At 46.3% G+C, this 23216-nt stretch overlaps 1 protein-coding gene across 1 annotated transcript in view; it reads right to left on the minus strand.

Moving 5' to 3' along the window:
- Positions 1–22573, minus strand: part of ralgapa1 (Ral GTPase activating protein catalytic subunit alpha 1) — a 97218-nt gene extending 74645 nt beyond the window's left edge. The window contains 16 exon segments of the mRNA XM_062523816.1: positions 2073–2234; positions 2611–2848; positions 3846–3969; positions 4605–4753; positions 5036–5146; positions 5394–5558; positions 6713–6985; positions 8030–8238; positions 8697–8835; positions 9777–9892; positions 10510–10687; positions 11256–11299; positions 11909–11966; positions 12518–12567; positions 13812–13922; positions 22217–22573. Coding sequence (XP_062379800.1) covers positions 2073–2234; positions 2611–2848; positions 3846–3969; positions 4605–4753; positions 5036–5146; positions 5394–5558; positions 6713–6985; positions 8030–8238; positions 8697–8835; positions 9777–9892; positions 10510–10687; positions 11256–11299; positions 11909–11966; positions 12518–12567; positions 13812–13922; positions 22217–22322 — 2233 coding nt within the window. The 5' untranslated portion in view covers positions 22323–22573.
- Between the last annotated feature and the right edge of the window lie 643 nt (positions 22574–23216).

Here is a 23216-nt window from a genome sequence, read left to right on the forward strand (position 1 = left end):
AAAGAGAGAGAGAGAGAGAAAGAATGCAAGAACAAGGTAGAGAGAAGGGATGGGTAAAGCAGGAGATAAGGCAAGAAAGAATAGAAGGAGAGAGAAAGTGAAGTGAAAGAAGGAGAGGCAAGGAAGAGAGAGCATTAGGAAAAGGAGAGAGGAGGATGGGATAGAAAGAACAGCAAAGGTGGCAGGGTAAACAGGGAATGAAGACAGAGCAGGTTGGGACAAACAAGGGCAGGGAGCGAGAGAGAGAGAGAGAGAGAGAGAGAGAGAGGAAGGGAGGGAGGGAGGGAGGGAGAGGTGTGGTGAAGTGAGTGAGTCAGAGAAGGGAAAAGGGAAAAGGAGGAGAGGAGAGTGAGCTCTGGGTTTCAGCAGACAGCAGTGACCGTTAGAAAAGGAAGACTCGAGGTAGCAGGAGAGGAGTGGAGGCTCGGTGCTGGGATCGTCCAATCCGCTACCAGCGGTGTGGTTTCCATGGTGTGCACAGAACAGGGGCGTTAGGGAGCTTATTACGAGAGGGGGACAGTGTGCACAAGATTCCACTGCAGTCCCATGGCCTTAAAGCAACAGCTCAGCCAAAATCAAATTAACAATGATTTTGTTTTTTTCATCAATCCAATACATGTCTAGCAGAAAAAATATCTTCCTGCTTTTCTTGATTATACTGGATTTAGCAAATAATATAAGTCTTAGAACACATTTTTGCTAGAAATGCACTGCCAACTTGATCTGGGCTGAACTAGTCTCCTGCAAGGGAATGTGTATCTTTTAAAAACAGTGTTGCTTTAAAGGCCTCTCTGTGAACCCCCGACAGAGAGGTCATCCATAATTGTCTGCACACACTGCATACCCTCAGACACAAGGCCTGAAAGGCTTATTGAAGTGCATCAGTTGCTCTGTTAAACAAAAGCAGCATGGTTCCATTCCAGGAGAACAATTCAAGTGCTGAACAACTCAAACGTGATCATCCCCATCATTAAATAAATCTATGAACACATGTGATACCCAGTTATGTTCAAAAGTCTATTGGAAGCTCATTACAACTGGCAAAGTGCTTATTGTTCTCTCTCTATCCCTCTCTTTCGCCCTATCATGTCATCAATCCAACTGTGCCAAGTTGTTGGTCTGATTAAGGATGGTCTGGTTGTCACTTAATGGAAACAGAAAGAATTGTATCCTTATTCATTATGAGGATCTAAATTCATGTACTTGTTAGTAAAAAAAAACGGTAAAACAACCGTATATACATGAACTGCATTTGTCGCCATTTAGTGTAACAGCAACAACAGTGTGTGCAGCATTTGGTGGCAAAAAGCTATATTTAAAACATTCCAATCTAATAGGAACATTTGCATGGAAACATAGCTATCAGGCTATTCTGCAATGACAGCTGAAAAGTGCGTTATGCTTGTGGCGCTATCCAAGTGGTGATCTACAACAGTAGAGAGGCATTAAGTCAAAATGTTGAGACATGTTACACTATTGGTTTCCCACAGTGAAACATTCCACAGTGACCACTGTGCTTCGGAAAGAGCATCATAAGAAGCCTTGTTCCACAGGAGAATAGATGGCATACTCTTGCAATAAAAAATACATTACTTTTCTGTTTTATCAAGACGCTTACTTATTAAAACACCTTGAAGCTCTCAGCTAACATCATGAATATGATTCTCATTAAAAATCCAAAAGTATTATTAACTTAAAGCAAACTCATCACTAAAATTAATTCAGTTATAAAATTGTGCCCAAACTATTCACTACATTACATTATAGTAGCAGTTATCAGTGCTGTTCTTGAAGTTCTCTCCCCATCCCTACTCCACGTGATTAAAGTTAGTGGTATTAATATGGTCTAAAATTTAGACTCAAGACTCCAAATGTTCTGCTGTGCAGGTGGGTGAAGATGCAGAGCAGCGGAGAAGAACCAAGAAGAACCACTACACATTATAGCATACAGATGTATACTACATAGAACCGGTCAGAGAAAAACTAGAACTTAGACCTAGAACCTAGAGAACGTAGCAGTGTTAACTTCTCTCTATGCTGTGTGTGTCCAGCGCAGGTGTCCGTCCACTCACCCACGGTCTTCTGCCGCACGATGCTGCGGGCCTTCTCGATGCCAGGCGACCCGGCTGTGGTGGCGCTGCGCTGGCGCATGGCGGCCTGACCCGGCGGGTCGCGACTCCAGCCCTTAGAGAAGGAGCGGTCCACCGCCATCTTGTGGCCCTCGTTAGCGCCACCTAGAGGGTGGGAATCATACAGAAGAAAGGTCATGTCTCAGAGGTGGGTTTGTGAAAAGGGCAAATCATATGATAACACACAAAAAAGTGTCCAGCTTAGCAGATTAATTTGTTCAGTTTGCTCCACAGAAACCTAATTTCGATTAAAAATTAATGCTAATTTGGTAATTAGAGCTGTCTGTGAGAAGAAAATACTAATCATTGACATTCAAGCCTGAAACAACAGAAGAACAAGCTATACCTCCGACACAGGTTAAACAGTGCAATACAGTGCAGAGTATTTCAAAACAACTCTGAATGGACAGGATCAGGCCATTTGAGATTTCTCATTCACAACAATCCTACATTTCCCACCATGCCCTGCACCCTTCCTGACCTTTGCCCTTGTGCTTCTTCTGCTTCTGCTCGCTGAGCTTGTCCAGGGGCAACTCGTTGAGGTCCAGGCTGTAGAGGTGGCGTGCCAGCACCTTGGTGAGGGTCTCCATGGTGAGTGACCACTCGGTGACCAGCTCCTCCCAGCAGGTGAGCGAGGAGAGGACGGCCAGCAGGTCATCCCACAGCTCGCGCGAGATGTACACGTTCAGGTTCCCTTTGATCCACGCCACAATCAGAGTCTGGACACGCCACACGCAAGGCAACACAAAAGACATTTGAATGGGTGATAGCAATGCAAACCCTCATACAAGTATAAATAACCCAGTAAAGTTACTATAGATAATAATAATAATAATAATACTACATTTTAATTGCATTGCATTTTACACCAAATCAATGACTTCAAAGTGCTACAATGCACACACACACCAAAAAAAAGGACACAAATATCATAGAAGAATTTAAAACTAGCAGATAAAATTGAGCTAAAACCAGCATATAAAGACAAGCTAAAAACTAGCATATCAAATTAAACTAAAACCAGCATATAAAAGCAGAAAAAAGTATTTTAGTTAAAAGCTTTTCTAAGATGTGTCTTCAGGCCTATTTTAAAAGAGTCCACAGCCTGTGGTGCCCTTAGATATAGACCCTGTCAATGTTTGTACTCATCCAGAGCCTTGGTTGGGTGCGCTGCGCACACAGCATGGGGTCAGAAAAATGGTGGCGCTAATAGACGGGCATGTTGATTTGTCAAGGTATGCACTATGCACAGGCATTGTGCCGCAAACCGTTCGTTAATAAACTAGTCTTAGCTAACGGTGATTGTTTGCCTGATCCTGAGCTGATAACAGAATGGGTAGACGCCTAAGTGGCCAGAGCTTCATTAGCAGACATATATGGGCTATCGAGTTGACAAGCCCAGCGTGTATACATGCGTATCTTGACGTTTTAGGCAATTCACACACACACACACAATTCAATGGGATGGAAATCTTTCTGACTCCGACATGCGCACACCTTTTCTCTCTCAGCTGTTTCTGCTGGTCTATGTTTTAGCAATTCCCCTAGTGGTGTGGCCAGTGCCACTACATGTGATTTTGCAATAAGTACACTCCCGGCAGGATTTCAACTCACAACCGCAGCATTTTTGAACTGGTCATGATTGTGTTATAAGCTTGATCTGGGAGTGAGAATGTACAGTTGGCAGGAAGTAAAGGGAAGATTGTGAGACGGCACCTGGAAGATGGCCCCTGCTAGCCGGCCAGAGAGGGTGGGGTTCTTCTTGCCGGACGGCGTGACAGAGGGGGCTCTCTTCATCACACTCTCTGTTACCCGTAGCAACACCAATAAGACCTGCTCCCTGTGTGCCAAACAGCAAAGAGAGAGAGAGAGAGAGAGAGAAAAAGATAGCAGAGAAAGGCATGAAAGTTCATATCATTTTTCACATAATAAGAAAAGCATTCACTGCGTATTATTCATGAGGAGAGAGTCATTCAGCAAAGTGAACTTAAAAACAGGACAGGTATTTGGCTCCTGAAAATGTTAATCATATTTCAAGATGCATTAGAGCACTTAACTGCAAAACACTGTGGCAAACAACAAAGCTTTTAAAAGTTTAATCACCAGCCAGCAGAGATGGATTCTGTGACCTTGTTTTTTTTGCACTTCTTGTCATTAAGGAATTGGGAAGCTAGGTGACCCCTTTTTAGTCAGTAGCGTGGTATGTACACATACACCGTCTTTGTATTCTGGTATATATTTTTTTTTTGGGGGGGGGGGGGGGGGGGCTTTTATGCCTACAATCATATAGGATAGTATAGAGAGACAAGAAGTGAGTGGGGGTGGGATCCGGAAAGGACCACGGGTCGGGAATCGAACCCGGGTCGCCGGCGTGCGGTGCAGGTGCCCCAGCCAGTCGCGCCACGGCTGGTGCCACTAACTGTCTTTGTATTCTATTCTATACCATTGTATTGTTCTGGCGGAGCGCTGCATTACCAGGTCTTCTGGTCCATGGTCTCGTGCATGACGAGGCTGCGGTAGATGTTGAGCACGCGCTTGCACATGTCCACGTGCTCCTCCAGCAACGCCTTCAGCTCGTTAGCCGGCTCCAGCAGGAACACGTTCGACGAGTTAGTGATGAAGACCTGAGGGAGAGGAGAAAGGGAGGGAGGGAGGGAGAGACAGAGTGAGACCATTTGGATTTTTTTTGCTTACAAAAGTGTTATTTAAACGTGTTATTAAGTGGTATTTAAACACGAAATGTGATGGATCGTATTTTGTGTGATAGTGTGACTACAAAATATATGGATATTAAAACATTTACTCCATAGCATTACCTTCCATGTAAGTATATTAATATGTGTGTACATACAGTGAGTGTTAAGGAGAGATACTGGCTGTGTGTGTGTGTGTGTGTGTGTGTGTACCTGCAGTGTAGACTGCACACCAGCATGGACGCTGTACTCCAGCATATTGCTCTGAGAACTCCTGCACCAGCTTGAGGTCCTGCTGTGACTGGACACCTTCATTGACCTCTCCTATAACAGAGAGAGAGAGAGAGAGAGAGAGAAGGAAAGAAAGAAAAGGAGAAAAGAGTGAAGAAAGATTTATCATCCGTTCATCTGCTACCACTTCCAACAAAATGTGGAATCCAGTTTAACGAGAAACACTATAAATTTGACATTCAGTGAGCAAGTGTCTGAGCGGATGGATTTTGGCAGGTCCAAAACTGCATTCCCTTTCCCCGACTCTAGTGCCAGTGCCAGTGCCAGTGCTAGTGCCCACCTCCTCGTCCTTGTCTGTGGCGTCGCTGGCCGAGTCGGCGTGTGCCCGGTGGTCCTCCTCGGGCTCCCTCATGAACACGGGCTTGTCCTCCAGCGAGATCCACTCCTGGTAGACGCGCACCACCTTGCGCATGGCCGCCGCCTCGCACATGGGCAGCAGGAACGCCTGCAGAGCAGAGCACAGCACAGCGCGCCATGCCACAAAACAACACAACGATCAGCAACACGGCTCCATCACCAGAAAGCATTGGAAACGGCACAGGAGATGAGACGCACCTTTACAGAAACATATGTGTCAGATAGATGGATGTATGGATGGATGTATAGCACATCATTATGAGATCTGTAGTATGGGCTAACTTATTAACTAGTATAATATTGGCATAACAAAGACAGATGACCTAAGTGTTTCAGTGCATACTGGTAGAACATGTTTTGATTATGTGTGACCATCAGGACATCAGTGGAACAAGTTCACCGATTTGGTGCATTTAGTGTTAGCACACTTTACAGAGACTATTGAGTAATTACTGTGTTACACTACAAATACTTCCTATTGAGTGGGAGAGTTCCCTAAACAGTCTATGGGGGTAAATGTCAGAACTTGGTGCGGTTTGTGTCTGAGACTGAGGCGCTGCAGCGAAACGGCAACATCTATTGTGTTCAACTTCCTCAGTGAAATGGTAAACTTCCTCCCTTTTTCCTAGTGAAATCTGCCGGCTACTGTACTTGTCCTCTGTGCTACAAAGTTCCGCCAAAACACTGAGCGCTCCACCTCTGTTGTGTGGCTCTGTAAATCTGCCTGATAGCATGGCCTCAACGAGCTGACAACTCCTCCCTACACACCAAATACTACAGCTACATGCTAATCTGTCACTCCTATGCTACGTCTGTGGCAATGGTTTCTTTTCATTTCACATTTATCCGAGACAGACGATGCGTGTTAATAAGCCTCAACTGTTCACATGTCAGAGGAGCTAATTAATAGGCTACTGGTCATCGGTCCTCATTTGCTATAAAAGGGCTCCCTCATTTTAGCTTCTATAACTTGGAACGTCCATAAGTTCTTCAGGAGTACCCAGTGAGTTCCACCTTATCAATAGGACCTCAAAGTCATCTCAGAAATGTAGCCTACATGATCATTTGCACACTCATGGACACATTTTCTTATCCAAAGCTTATTACAATTCAGGCATGATGCAGTTTGTGTCATTAAACTTGTGTGAATTCTGTGAATACGCTTGGTCATTGTTGGCAGCCTTTCTCTATAAAGAAACAGGTCCTCCACAGATGGCTATCTAATTCGGCCGTGGCGCTCACCTGTCGGAAGATCTCGGTGATGAAGTTGACGTTGGTGCGCGAGGAGCAGAGGACGCGGCGCACCACCTCGATGTCGGTCAGGTGCTCCTCGTCCACGCTGCACAGGCTGGACGAGCTGGGCTCGCGCTCGGTCAGCGTGCTCGTGTTGGAGTGCGACTGCTCGGGTTCCGCTCCGCCGCCCAGCCCTCCGACGCCCATACCGCCGTCCAGCGAGTCGGGCCCCCGGGGGCCTCCACTGTCTTCGCTCCGTGCAGCCAGACCCGCTGCTGCTCTCTGTTGGGGGGGGGGGGGGGGCACAGAAACTCACATAAATGTTTCCATTTCACTTTTGCTAAATATATCGACACGTCTGAAAAACTATCTAATGCAGCTAATGCAGTTTTCTTCTTTAATTTATTCATTTATTACTTGGTTTTCATTTCACACATTAGATCTGAGCATTTTCAGGGGTGATGGAGACCTGCATATGTGTAGATCCATGTGTATTTTTTGAATTTGTGTGAGAGAAAGAGAGAGACAGGCAGGCAGACAGAGAGATAGAGAGAGGACAGTCTGTGTGTGTGTGTGTGTGTACTGTATGTGTGTGTGTGTGTATCAGGGTGAGAGACAGAGTGTAAATGAGCAAGACATAAAGTAATAGAGAAATATTGACTCAGTGAAGCCCACACTGTGCCTAAGGACACTAGTGAGGATTGGTGAGTGCATGTCTGTGGGAGTTTGTAATTGAGCTTTGGGCCTCTTTTAAAATTCAGGGCCATTCTTTGTACCAGCATCGCAGCCAGTTTGTACCTTCACGCACCCACTTCATATGAAACTGCCACCCCCTCGTCTCTACACACTTACCGCGCACACACACACACACACACACACACACACACACACACACACACACACACACACACACACACACACACACACACACACACACACACACACACACACACACACACACACACACACAATCTTAAGACTTAAGGCCGTGGACAGCAGTGGGTGTGGTGGAGTAGCTGTTGCATCACTGCCTAAGAAACGATAATCCCAGAATCCCAGGTCTGATGTTGCATGCTGCGAGACTATCACTTAGTTTAAACAAAAGCATTTGCTGAATCCCACTCATACCATTTCCCTTTAGATCAGCCCAGGTCTGAATCTGAATACTGAGAGACTCTGTAGCTTTAGATAAAAGCGTTTGCTAAATCCCACTCACACTACTCTACTGTTCACCTCTGCTCTGCTCTGCTCTGCTCTGCTCTGCTCTGCTCTGCTCTGCTCTGCTCTGCTCTGCTTCCAGTGCGGTGCATCGGCGTGCGTGGTTACCTGGATGTTCTTTGGCACGTTCTCGCCCTCCACGCCGGGGATGAGGGTGGCAGCGTTGGCGCGCGGCTCCAGCCAGAAGGACACCAGCCAGCGGATGAAGATGACGCGGGCGTTCAGGAAGCTCTCCTTGGTGCAGTACAGCGCCTCGTTGGTGTCCGGGTCCCGCTTCAGCACCGTGTAGTAAGGCTTTGGTCTCAGGGAGGGGACCTCTGTCCAAGGGACAAGGGCGCACATATACACACACACACACACACACACACACACACACACACACACACACACGATGGCAGACAGACACACATACACACACACACATACACACACACACACACACACACACACACACACACACACAATCATTCACAGGCACAATGCACAGAAATAAAAGCCAACAATCCAATATTGTGCATCCATTAATAACATCATCAGAGACTGATACACATCAAGGGGACTGCTTGCATTGGGCTGCATAAATCATTCTCCATGGTGACTTTCTGGGAGATGAGGAGGTATGCTTGATATAAGAAATATACGCTGAATAGGCTTAAGGCAGCCTGCGCTATTTTTGACTTGCAACACTTTCTCACAAGGTTTTTGTCCAATCAGGAGCTCCCTCGGGGGTGCCTGCGCCCCACACTAGAGCTCTGAGGGGGAGCGGTGGTCTTACCCAGGATGGGGTTGTACAGGCTGGTCTCCTTGGAGAAGTTGGGGAAGATGTGGGGCAGGTAGTACTTCTTGAAGTTGGCGAAGAGGAACGCGAAGCCCTTCTCATGGTTCTCCTTGTAGCGCCACTCCAGGCTCTTAGCCTGCAAACAAAACACCAGAGGGCCCAGACCAGACCAGACGATGCAAGAGGAGAGGGGATAGGGAGGAGGAGGAGAGAGGAGAGGAGAGGCGAGAGGAGAGACAATGGTCTTTATTTAACAGATGAGACTGGACACAGTGCTTGTTTTGTTCCTTCTTTCCTCTCTCTCTCTGTCCTCTCTTTCTCTCTCTTTCATCTCTAGCCCTCTTTGCTTGTCCTCTCATCCCTCGCTGGCTTGTTGAGGAGGTTGAATAACAACAACAGACAAGGCAGTGCATGGTGCATTTGTCTGAAGCAGCCCGGGGGAACTGTACCATGTGCTGTGTTGGGGTGTGATAGTGAGCGAGTGAGTGTGTGTGCGTGTGTGTGTGTGTTAGTGTGTGTGTGTTTGTGACTGTGTCAGCACACAACTGCATCAAAAGCAGCAGCAGCAGCAGTTTGCGGACACCAATACCAATGAGGGATGCATCCAGAGCCATCGTCCCGATCGCTATGGGGTCGTCTGATTCCAGCTTTTTGATGCTCAATCGGCACCCAATCCTCAGAAAAACTCTCACACACCTGACAGAATGCAGCACTGGCCACACGTATAAATATATGAACCAAGCTAAACATGTTCACATTGCCTTGAGGCTTCGCTTCTTACAGAACTGGAGCCAAATCAGACCACCCCCCCCTAAGATGCATCTGACACCGAAGCCACGGAGGGTTCACCACGAGATCGGCCCGGTCGGAGAGCAGAGAAGGGGGGGTCGGGGAGGGGGGGGGGGGGGGGTCGGGAGTCCAGCTGAAGGCGGCACCGACACCATCCAGCGGGCAGCAGCAACAACAACCAGCGGTGGGACCAGCAGCGGTGTTAGAGGTGTGGGCAGGGCAGGGCAGGGCAGGGCAGGGCAGGACAGGGGCAGTGCAGTGCAGGGCGGGGAGGGGGAGGAGGAGTACCTGGTTTACCATGTATTTCAGCAGAGCCTCCAGGAAGTAGCCCGTCAGGTCATCCTGGGCCTTATCGCCCGACTGCGGGGGGACCAGCGGGGTGATCTCCTCGGGACCCACTTGAGCTACGACAGGGGGCAGACAAAAGAAAGAAGGGGGAAAAAAAGGAGTGTGAGGCAGGTTACAGACCTCTTGCTCTGTGACAGATGTGCTCCAGGTGTGTCTAGAATGTCTGTAATGGTTGGAACTAGAAGCAAAAGAGCAGATCAAAAGAATAAGAACATCACAACAGCACGATTGTGCCGACTGTAACTGTGTGATAGCTGGAGTGCTGGAATGTGTTTGATTTGTGATATTGACCATCCTGTACACATGGGGAGGGGATAACGAGGATGCTAAGTGCTTGTGTGTATTCATGTGTGTGTGTGTGTGTGTGTGTGTGTGTGTGTGTGTGAGAGAGAGAGACACACACTCTGTCTAATGTCGACAGAGTGGTGGGCCACTGAGCTCATTGAGTGATTGAACATGTGTGTATGTGTTTTCAGCTGAGTGTGTGTGTGTGTGTGTGTGTGTGTGTGTGTGTGTGTGTGTGTGTGTGATGCATACATACTCTCCAGAAGGCAAAGTGCCGATTAATGAGGTTGCTGAACGCTAGTGTGCATATCTATGTACATATGTATATGGCTGAGTGCATGCTGTGTGTGTGTGTGTGTGTGTGTGTGTGTGTGTGTGTAATACATACTCTCCAGCAGGCAGAGCGGCGGGCTGATGAGGTTGTCGAGTGTGCGGGGCCCGTGTTCCGACATGGGTGAGGGGAAGCCGGGGATGAGACAGGCAAAGATCCACAGCTGCTCCGGCAGGGCGTTGGTCTGCAGCGCCTGCATCCACAGCAGGAAGAGACGCACGCCCTCCCGACGGATCTGTGTGTGTGTGTGTGTGTGTGTGTGTGTGTGTGTGTGAGAGTGAGTGAGTGTGTGTGAGAGAGAGAGAGTGTGTGTGTGTGTGTGTGTGTGTGTGTGTGTGTGTGTGTGTGTGTGTGATAGAGAGATAGATAGATAGAGAGAGAGAGAGAAAATGTGAGTGTGTGAGTGTGAGAGAGAGTGAATGAGTGAGTGCGTGTGTGTGTGTGTGAGAGAGAGAGAGTGTGAGTGTGTGTGTGCAGGGTTAAGAGGTCAGTTACACCAACACATTACATGAAGTCACCACAGCCCTCAAAACCACCCGATATTACACCCAAACTATTTTTACTTCCTCAACATTTATCTGCCAACTTAACCGCATAAAAACAGGGAAGTTCACACACACACTGCCCTCACACATAGGCACTAAAAAAAGTATTTGAGAACATGAAAGTTCCCTAATCTAACTCATCACTGGAGAATGAGTGAAAGGTTTAATGACTAAACTAAAATGCACTTTTGAGAAAATACTAAACAATCGATATACACCTACGGTCTAGTAGCCTTAAAACCTTTGCATTTTGCTCACCTTTAAGGAATTTCCTGTGTGTAACAGCTTCTTGAGGATAAGACCTGGGAGGGTGAAAACACACACACACACACACACACACACACAGAGACAGAAACAGACACACACACACAAATGATTCACTGTTCAACAAACTCCCAAAATCACACCAACACAGCTTCCCTGAAAACTCACTATATTCACTAGTCACACACACCACACACACCACCCACACTGTCCTCCATATCTCCATATCAGCGGTGTCAGAGTTCTCGGTCAGCCCTGGGTCAGTCTTAGCCCCAGGGCCTTGGCACCCTCTGGCTTTCTCTTGGTGGTCTTTGTATCCATCTGAGCATAGCCTTCAGCACAGGGGAAAAGGAGAGACCACCACCAAGCACAACCTATATGTGTGCACGTGTGAGTGTGTGTGTGCGTGTGCGTGTGTGTGTGTGTGTGTGTGTGTTTATGTGTGTGTGTGTGTGTGTGTGTTTGCACCTATGCCCAAGCCTATGCTTAAAAGGCTGGTAGTCTGTGGATACAGTATGTGCAGCATACAGTTAGGTACATACTATAACCAGATATATGCCACTATGCTTTGCTAAAGCCAACTTTCAACTCTTCCAGTAACATTAATTTCTTTTCAAATACTTCTAAAGGGATCCTCATGTTTTTACCGATGCTGTGAAACTGCCATCGTTGGTGGATACGCTCTGGTAGAAGTTGTAGGATTTTCTGCAAAAAGGAGAGACACAGGTGGTGTAAGCAACAAATCACAAAACCCAATATTTCTACTATCAGTGTTATTACAGCAGATTAAGGACTCTACACTGTGGATGAGATCATGTCTGGCTTGGGGAGCTGTTGTGATGAAACCGGCGCTAACTGCTACCTGCTCTCCGTGACTCAGTGGGATTACAGCAGAAAGCTGGGCGAGGTGAGCAACACCTGTTTTTCTACAGCTATTCTTCCTCTTGGACAGGAGTGTGACCAACCTACACACACTACACGCCTCTGTGTGTGTGTGTGTGTGTGTGTGTGTGTGTGTGTGTGTGTGTGTGAGTATGTATGTGTGAGAGAGAGAGTGAGGTAATACTGAGCTCATCAATACATGGATACGGAAACTACCTTGGCATAATACACAAACACAGATAGGACACAGACAGGATAAGGCCTGTGCAAACTAACCTCAAGGTTCTACAATCATTTGTGTCTAGCCTCTGAAAGAGACACTGTGTGTGTGTGTGTGTGTGTGTGTGTGTGCAAAACTGAGCAGGAGTCCTCACCTCAAATATGAAAAGAATGGAGTCCAGCTCTTCCCTTTGCGATTTGTGACCTGATGAAAAATATTTTTTTTCCAGTTTAGACATAAATATTTACATTAAAACATAGACTCACACTCACATCTGTCCCATACACACACACACACACACACACATACACACACACACACACACACACACGAGCTAAGCCATCTACTAAGGTGCAGTATGGCACCACATAAGAGGAATAACATGCATCAGTTTTCTCCAAACACACATCAAACGCTGGAATGCAAAACTTTGCAAGTAATCTCTCACACACAGTGAAATATCATATCAGCCTCAAAAATCCCCACTACACACACACACACACACACACACACACACACGCACACACACACACGCACACACAGGGGGACAGGAGCACGGCAGATAATTCAGGGATGAAAGAGCGGGCTATTTCGGGAACAAAGCCACCCTGGTTTGACACGCCTGGATCCACAGCGCCCAAAGACCAGGGAGGAGAAGCTGCTAGTTGACAGAGAAAGAGAGAAAAGAAAGAAAGAAAGAAAGAAAGGAAGAGAGAGAAAGGGAGCGAGTGACACCGAGACAGACAGCAGAGTGGCACAGTCTCCATTCTGAGGAAAACACTGAGGGCGAGGAGGAAGACTTCGCCTCGGACCAGACGGCCCAGCCAGGCCGTGTCACAGGTCACTCTCCGCCGCTGACCACTGCACTGGAGCAGACGCAGAGGCACTGCAGGCTGGAGGGTTTTGAGGTTGGGGCGGCGGGCGGGGGGGGGGCGGGGTTCGGTTGTGGGTTGTTATGGTAGCGCCCTCAACAAACTTCCTCTTTGTAGCCAGACAATTATCTGCCGTCACTGCACAACAAGGCCCTTCAGCGGGCCGCCTCTGACTTCGGCTTAAACGCAGGGGAGGAGGAAGGGGGACAAAAGCTAATTCTGCACTCTACTGTACAGCTCTCTCAGATAGCATCATTTAAATGCATTCGTTTTGGGGACGTTTTTGGCCCCGGCTGCGGTTAATGGAGGCAGCTTTCTGCGGGCGCTGCTGCAGCATTGCCTCAGTATGAACCTCATTGTGCACAATGCACATCAATTGCAAACTCAATGGGTTGCATCAGCTTCAGCAAGATCTTTGTGCACTAAATGGCTATGTGGACGCAAAGGGCCCGGCGCAGCACAGGCCGACGAGACATTTCTGCTGGTCTTGCTGCATCTGTTTATACCCATAAAACATGCCAGATTGCACTTTGGGTCAAGAGCGCACCAGCTGTCCACCCTGCCCTTCGGACTTACCTTTCTGTTTCAGGTTGACCTCGATGGTGACAAAGTTCTCAAAAAAGACATAGTAGATGTGGGAGTAGTTCTGGTCAAAGAAGTGCTTCAGGTCAACAGACTCTGCGTTCTCTGAAAGGGAGAGAGAGAGAGAGAGAGAGAGAGAGAGAGAGAGAGAGAGAGAGAGAGAGAGATTGATTAAACTTCAAATACATACTGATCTAAAACCAGCTTAAGGTTTTCATACTCATAGTGGGTATCAGCATCATACAGATAAACCCCTGTGTCTGGATCAGCTGTGCCACTCCCTGAGTGTCTAAGCTGTTCAGCACTGATTTAACGAATGAGCGAGTGAAGCAAACCAAATCCAAAAGGCTGTTGCCACATCAGATTTAACCTCTGTGCTGCAAGATCACACAATCATGTTTATTACACACACACACACACACACACACACACACACACACACACACACACACACACACACACACACACACACAGACACACAGACACACAGACACACACACACAGACACACACACACAGACACACACACACAAACACACAGACACACAGACACACAGACACACAGACACACAGACACACACACCCGACTTGTGACCACATCAGTGTGTCCTTGGTCATGAGAGAAAAGGGCATCTGGACTGTAAAGTGTTTCCACTGGGCCGTTTATTACAAGAAGTCAAGGCAACAGGAGAAGGAGCGTCTGACTCCTATTAGGGCGGTAATGGTAATGACACAGCAGCCTACCGGCTTGCTTGAGACCCCATAGTGTAGGCGCAACCTGGAGTAGCACAGGCCATGTGCTACTAACGTGACCCGGTGGAAGTGATGTGATCACACAAGCTATTAGGTTAGCGTAAAGGGAAACAGTCCCTCCGAAGTGTCTCATCACTTCCTACAGTACCTCAGTTTCAACCTTTCAGGTGCTCTTTGTGTTCAGTAGAAGAGAGAGTCCAGATCTAAAAAACCTGAAGATGAAAGCTCACGGATAGGACAGGAAGGCACTGAGACTGAGAGCGTCTGTCGGAGAAAACGCAGAGCGTGCGCTGCACTTCTGTGAGTGGGCCAGACGGACGCACGCGTGTTTGTGTTCAGGTAAGTAGCTGCGTTTGTCAGTGTCAATGGCTCTCGTCTTCCTGTGGCCTGGAGAACCTCAGGCACACAGGCACAGGCACGCGCACACACACACACACAGACAGACACACACACACACACACACACACACAGACACACAGACACACAGACACACAGACACACAGACACACAGACACACAGACACACACAGAAACACACAGAAACACACAGAAACACAGAAACACACACACACACACACACAGAAACACACACACACACACACACACACACACACACACAGAAACACACAAACAGAAACACAGCTTTCAAAGAGATATCCTGTGTGGCATGATTTGACCCCTTAATCCACAGGCAGCCAGCAGGGGAAGACAGTAAGCAGGGAGTGAGGAAGACAGTAAGCACGGAGTGAGGAAGACAGTAAGCACGGAGTGAGGAAGACAGTAAGCACGGAGTGAGGAAGACAGTAAGCACACTCTGAGCAGCCCGCAGGAGGAGAGAGAATGGAGGAAGACAGTAAGCCCGCTCCATGAGGGAATGGAGGAAGACAAGTGAGGAGGAGAGAGAGAGAGAGAGAGAAAGAGAAAGAGAGAGAGACAGACGAGGACAGAGGAGAGGACCAAGGAGAGGTGAAGCTGGGGATGAGGCTGTGGCCGAGCAGGGGAGTGCAGGTGGCTGTGGCGTCCGCGCTGCGTTCAAGGTGCCCACACGGACCCGGGTTAGGGTTCGGCCCACAGTCGCTTCCCAGTCCGACCCCATCCCACTCTCTCCTGCTGGCTCTCCTGCTCACTAATTCTAACTCTCAATGGTCACTGTCTGAATGAAAAGCCCAAATAGGTCCACAAATACCACTTAAAAAAAAAAAAAAACAACAATGTCCCTGAGCGTGTTCCTGTTTTATGACCACATATGGTTAAGAGAGGACAGTGCAAAACTGAACCACAAGGCCTTCTGTCATGTAACTCTCTCAAAACAGGCAAAGCATTCTTTGCCCAGTCCTCAGGAGAGCAGAGCTGCAGATGGTTGGGCAGATAATGCAAAGAGGAGCATTCAGCCAGGCCACCTGCAGCCGTGCGACACCGGTCAATATATCTCGACCAGCAGCTCTGGAGAGCGGAGACATCAGTGCCAAAGGCTGCGTTTCCAGCCATTAGGCCTAGCCAGTAGCCACGGTCTTGTCAGTGCTCCACTGATGCTTAAAGTCATTCTCTCGCTCTTTTGCCCAGTGGTTGAGCTTCATTCCGTGGTGTCTGTAGATTACCCAACCCAAGAGACAATACTGGCCCACAGTTATGCATGGGTTGCTTCCGCTCTAATGGGCTTTTAGCGCCATGGGTAGTGTGTGTGTGTGTGTGTGTGTGTGTGTGTGTGTGTGTGTGTGTGTGTGTGTGTGTGTGTGTGTGTGTGTGTGTGTGTGTGTGTGTATATAAATGAGCTTAGCACTGGCGGATAAGCATACATGAAGTATGTCTGTGTGACAAGAGACCTGAAGCTTCATGCAAATGAGAAGTGGCTTGTTCCGCTATTCCAGTTCATCCTTTCAAAATGACAGAAACTGACAGAAACTGACTGAACTTCCCACTGTCATTATATAGGCTAACAGCAAGCTAAGAAACAACACTCCAAACAAACTGAAAATAGGAAACATCAGAGGACTATGTACTGGTACAGCTCGGCAGGATGATTAATGAAGCTTTACGTGAATAATATGGATCAGACCAGCACTAGATGAGAGGCCAAATCCTCCGAATAGCCTAGTGCCACTTTCGGGCAGTCATGTGCGCACAAACAACAAGCATGTGCCCACACCGACACACAGTCCTGTGCACTGCGGGCGTCACGAGACGCGACCTGGCCGACTAACTTGTTGCACAGCAGGTAGAGGCATCCTGACACTCTGCGGCATGATACGATCTGCGATCCAGCACCGGTGCCCAGTAGTGAGAGTCAGGAATGAAGACGTGCATGTGACACACACACACACACGCACGCACGGACGCGCACACAGACGCACGCCCCGCATTTCAGATGGAGCCACTGACAAGCAGCTGTCAGGGCAACGACCAATAAGCCTGCTGCTCTGTTTACTATCTAGAAAGCCAAAGAGAGAGAGAGAGAGAGAGAGAAAGAGAGAGAGGGATGGAGAGAGAGAGCGGGGTGGAGAGAGAGAGAGAGAACGACCTGATTCTAAGGACTCCCAACAGCTCTTTCTCTACTTCAGCAGGCTTTCAGTGGACTGAACTGGCCCCAGACAAAAGACAGCACACAGCAGGGGGAGATGCACTGCCTGTGCTGAACCACCCGGACACACAAGTGTGTGTGTGTGTGTGTGTGTGTGTGTGTGTGCGTGCTCCAAAATAGCCCCGATGGCCCTCGCACACAGAGGAGCTCCTTGATAAGCGGGGAGTATTTATAAAACCACTCTGGGCGATAATGTCTCTGTCTCCGTGTTTACCCTGTAGTCTTGCGACTCCGACGTTTGGCACTGAACCCCGATGACCCAGTGCAACCCTGACTGGCTCACGGTGATTTTTGTTTTGCTTTATCACCGAGGGCCTTGAGGTAGACGGAACGTTTAGGCCTTCACCTCGCATGTGCAAAATCAGCGCGTTGTTGGGTGTTGGGTGCAGTTGGTGTTTGAGAGAGCTTTGCAAAGAGGCAATGGCAGGATATGGACTGCTGCTTGAGACTTAATGCAATCAGGACAGCATCATGAGGAGGAGTTCTGATTGGAGATCGGTTTGCTTCCATGAGCCACGCTGACCCAGAGATTTCTATGGCATGCCTGCCTGCATCTAGTGTAACCATACAGTACACACAGTGTACATGGTGCATCATGTCAGCCAGCCCAGCACTGTTCTGCAACATTTCAATACAAAGCATGAAAACATAAAATGAATCTTGTGAAACAGTAGCACTAAGATGATGATGTTTGCATCCCTTGAAATAGCTGTGTCTGTTCTGTGACCGTCCACCCAGCTCTAGACCATTCTTTTTGACTTCGACCCGATTCCCCTTTGCACCCTTAAAAGGTGTCACACTACACAGTCATATAGACAAGACATAACTCCTACTGCCTGCTCCATGGAGTACGTTGAGAATGTGAGACAACACAGTACCTCTGTGAAGCTGGCACATTCGATATGAACGTGCTTTGACGACACCCAATGAAACAAAATCTACTACTGAGCAGTACCCCTCTAATATATGAAATGCCAGTGAAAAAACAAACACATGCCAACTCCATATATATATATATAAAAAAACAAACAAGTCAGCCCAGTCACGTCGTTGATGAGTGGTAGCAGCTTTATTTCCATGGCTGTAAGATGGGGTGCCCACTTCACAACGCTTATCGCGGTGCCATGCGGGCTGACCTTTACAAATGGGCCAGCTCTCTGACCGATTGTTGAGCCGTCTCCAAGCTGCAGTGACTGTCTGGACTCACAATGCAACTCCAAAATGCAACTCAACTTCTCACTTGGTGTAACCAAAGCCAGGCTAAAATGTGTGTCCACTTCCTTAATATTACCTTACAATAGAGATTTTGCGAGTGTGTGTGAGTGTGTGGAGGTGTGTGTGGAGGTGAGTGTGTGTGTGTGTGTGTTTCCTCCTCCTTTACTGGTGTGTGTAAGAGATCAGCTACCGCAGAGCTCTGGTTTGCTTTCTGCCAACACTATTTGCTGATTTTTATCAGCCCGGCCGTAATGCGTTTCAGATGGTGGGCACACCCATCTGAGGCACAGGGACATTTGGGTCTATCTCCTTTTCCTTGCCAAAAGTCATGTCTCTGTAGGTGTGTCAGGTCTACTTGGAGAGGAAATGACATTATCGAAAAGATGTGATCTAGGGAATGGAGGACCGACCAGACGACTCCAGCTCATATGATCTCTACGACTTGTTTTTTTTTCTTAACACACAGCTAATCATTAAACCATTCAAATGACTAATGAATGGCATTGGCAGAGCATATTTGATGTGCATTAACTTCTGTTTAAGCATTAATCCATGATCAAATGAATGAGTAATCAAATCAAAACACCATAAGTCTAGTCAGCGATTCAGACTTCAAGCCTCTGAGACTGCCTCCCCTGAAAGAGACAACAATCTAATCAGCAACTAAAATTCTGTTTTTCAACGGACCTCCTTCGCTAGAATTGCACTTTAGCCTAAGGCTGTGCCCGTGCTAATTCCCTCTCTGAAACACTGGCACTTAATCCAGAAGGATATGCCTCTCCCCACTCCCTGCTCACTGGCACGGGGCACCCTCATGGTACCGCTTGTTCCCACACAACTGGCTACTGTACAGTGGAAACAGGAACATTGCTGGAGCACCGGGCACAATAGAGGAAACCAGTTCATGTGCTCATGGACGGGGGGGGGGGGCAGTTCTGTCAATCCAACTGTCCGTGACTTTCTTCAATCAGGCTTCAAGCAGAGACATCCATAAAGTAACAATGGGAGAAAGAAAAGAAGCAGAGAAAAACATTTTTGCCTTGTCCGGTGCAAAAGGCTTGTTGGATAACAGGACTTGGACTGTACTGGACTGGATGGAGAAGCCTAAGCAACAATCATATGTCAGGAAGCGCTTGTTGCCTCTAATCCAAACACAGAGGCCCCCGCTGGGAATAGGGTCTGAGATCTCACCCCCTCTGACTTTCCTGTCCTGTCCCAGAGGAAGCCCTGGTTTATTTCTGTTGTTCTGTGACGGTCCACCCAGCACTCAAAGAGCCAAGCCTATCCTTCAAATTCCTCTCCCCCCTCCGCCTCAAATGAAAGCATTCCCCCATCTTCTCCCTTCTTACAAGTCTCATACACATACACAAACACAAACACACACTCAAATTACAAAACAACAACGGCAATATGCATTAAGGCAAGTTTCCTGAAATGGATTAAACGTCTACAAATGGAAAAAGTAAGCTGATTATAACTTGATGGATGGAAGTTGTAGTGGTATAAGAAACAGTGCATGCAGGAGAACTCTGTCTCCTCGCCCAAGTCTATGAGAAAACTCAGAGGTTGGTGAAAACTCTACAAAAATCATTCAACCAACCCAACCAACTCAATCACCCTAATAATCGGAGTTTATTGTCGGGCAGAGGGGGACAGAGGAATAGTGTTAAAACTGTAACTGCTACCGTTAGCTCCGAAATGAAGCATCTTCATTTAGAATGGTATTGCTCAACTGTCAAACTAAACATTTAGTTAAAAAAATGAACTAGACTTGACTCAAAGTTTTAATAGGCTAGTCAAATTACTATAATGTGGCCAAGGGGTCTGCATACATTGTGCATGCTATAGTCCGGGAGCCAAATGCCATAATTTAGGTGAACCTGGCTTTGTCGGTTAAAGTTTTTTTTTTTGCAGAATCTAGTAGACTAGGGGTACCTCTTTAAGATTTAAGAGGGTGCCCGGTGATATCCCTTGGGCAATTTCATATATTAAGCCTTTCTTGTCCAATGTGTTGACTATAAGGCGGATATACTGCAGGTGAATAGGGTAAAAGAATTAACAAGCAGATATCACTATGAAACTTCACCAGTTGATTACTTAGATCAATATGAAAAATAAATGTATTACAAGTTTTCTGAAATGTAATGTTTGAATATGCAAATTAGGTATGATGTAATTAAATATGCGCTGATTTGCATAAACGTAAAAAGATCAAATCTGAACATTGGACAAAGCCAGCTTAAATTTTTTTCTTTTCATTTTGTTGACATAAGAGATGAAAAGTATTTTAGAGAGGGAATTATAGATATCTCATTTAGTTATTCAGTAAATCAGAAAATACTATACCAGCCTTTAAAAAATCCATTTTCGCCATGTTTTTTGGAATAAAATGTCATGTAAATCAGGCTAAGAATCATATATCAACAAACCCCTCTGCAAAATCCTTCTAAACATGGTTAGGTATAAGACTGAAAAGTTTGGTGTATGTAGATGCTTGTGAAGTGGAGATTTTGTTCTTCGAGTGAGAGAAGAAACTCATCCATATCCGCCTTATATTCAACACATTGGACAAGAAAGGCTTAATATACAAAATTGCCCAAGGGATATCACTGGGCACCCTCTTAAATCTTAAAGAGGTACACCTACTCTACTAGATTCAGCAAAAAAAAAAACTTTAACCAACAAAACCAGGTCGGACCTGGGTTGGTTGCAACCTGACCCCATGGCTTAGTGACTGGTCTGGTCTGCCAAAAGCTCACGAGAACCTTAAAGGAACACTTCACTTTTGTCGGTTAAAGTTTTTTTTTTTGCTGAATCTAGTAGAGTAGGTGTACCTCTTTAAGATTTAAGAGGGTGCCCGGTGATATCCCTTGGGCAATTTCGTATATGAAGCCTTTCTTGTCCAATGTGTTGAATATAAGGCAGATGGATGAGTTTCCTCTCTCACTCGGAGAACAAAATCTCCACTTCACAAGCATCTACATACACCAAACTTTTCAGTCTTGTACCTAACCATGTTTAGAGGGATTTTGCAGAGGGGTTTGTTGATATATTATTCTTAGCCTGATTTACATGACATTTTATTCCAAAAAACATGGCGAAAATTGATTTTTTAAAGGCTGGTATAGTATTTTCTGATTTACTGAATAACTAAATGAGATATCCATAATTCCCTCTCTAAAATACTTTTCATCTCTTATGTCAACAAAATGAAAAGAAAAAAATAGAAACTGGCTTTACCCAATGTTCAGATTTGATCTTTTTACGTTTATGCAAATCAGCGCATATTTAATTACATCATACCTAATTTGCATATTCAAACATTAAATTTCAGAAAACTTGTAATACATTTATTTTCCATATTGATCTAAGTAATCAACTGGTGAAGTTTCATAGTGATATCTGCTTGTTAATTTTTTTACCCTATTCACCTGTAGTATATCCGCCTTATAGTCAACACATTGGACAAGAAAGGCTTAATATACGAAATTGCCCAAGGGATATCACCGGGCACCCTCTTAAATCTTAAAGAGGTACCCCTAGTCTACTAGATTCTGCAAAAAAAAAAACTTTAACCGACAAAGCCAGGTCTGACCCCATGGCTCCCTGACTACTAACATCAAACGACGGCTTCCCCAATTGACACTTCTGCTACAATACCGCACTATTCAACAACAACATCGTTATCAACACCGAAATGATAAATGTCGATTTCTCACTGCATCCAACAGGCGACATTCAACCACGCTATAATTCAGGATAGCCAACGAGATACATCACGATTAGCTTGCGAGCTAGCGAACTGAACAGCTTCAAGACAGCAAAGTACATTATATTGACCGTTTACCAACTCACCTATTACGATTCGCAGGTGTTTCAGACGTGTCAGGACATCCTTTTTTGGATCCAAGACTTTCTGTGTTGATTTTTTGACATCCCCATGGGGCTTTTTGGAGAACATTCCGAGAGGAAAGAATTTACAGGAGAGAACAAGCCCCTGCTAATCTTCAGAAGATGGCTAGCTATAAGAGCTCTGCGTCCGTTATCATTTGCTTTCCCAAATTTTCACGGTCCACTGTGAGTTATAAAATCTAAATAAATTCGAAAAACTTGTGGAGAGGTGTGCATTTTGCAAGACGAATGTAAATTGAAATGCTGCCACCTTATCTGTAGCTACAACACTCAACACACCTCTCCCGAACCAGAATAAATCTCAAAACATGGCGGAATTCAGGAAAAGAAAAACAAGTTAATGGAAACCAGAGCAATTCAACACTGCAACTTGGAGGCATCCACATCAATCCTAACGCTTACAAATACATTCTGATGAAACGTTGAATGAAGGTTAATATTTCACTGTGTAGTCCTTTAAGCAGTTTACTGACACGTCTTTCATTTGATTCCCCAACCTTCTTACAAGCCCTTTGACAGCACCCACTTCTGATGTCTTCACTGAATGCCTTCATTACTTTGATCTTGTTCAAATGTGTACAATTTACTGTCAATTTCCACATTAGTTTATGGCAATGTTGCCCATTTATCTACAATATAATCGCACTGATGAATTTTCACAATCTTCTTCAGTCTGATTGAATTTGTAACGCCCCTCCAAAAACTTAAATCAGTATCATCAATTGATTGGTATGGCCTGTACACTTTGGAGGAGGTAAAAAAAAAAGTGTAACGTTTGCTCTGCTGCCCTCTTCTGGATTGAGGGCAGGGAATCTGCAAGTACCTCTTCATGCACCAGGGGCTTTTTGAATCAGTAGGCCTCTTACTGTAATAAGTTCTTATGCTGAATTATTGTGCTATTCTCAACATTTAGGATTGCTAAATCTAACTAAAGATGGCAGTC

This window comes from Sardina pilchardus, chromosome 20 (assembly GCF_963854185.1).
Source record: "Sardina pilchardus chromosome 20, fSarPil1.1, whole genome shotgun sequence".
Lineage (NCBI taxonomy): Eukaryota > Metazoa > Chordata > Actinopteri > Clupeiformes > Clupeidae > Sardina > Sardina pilchardus.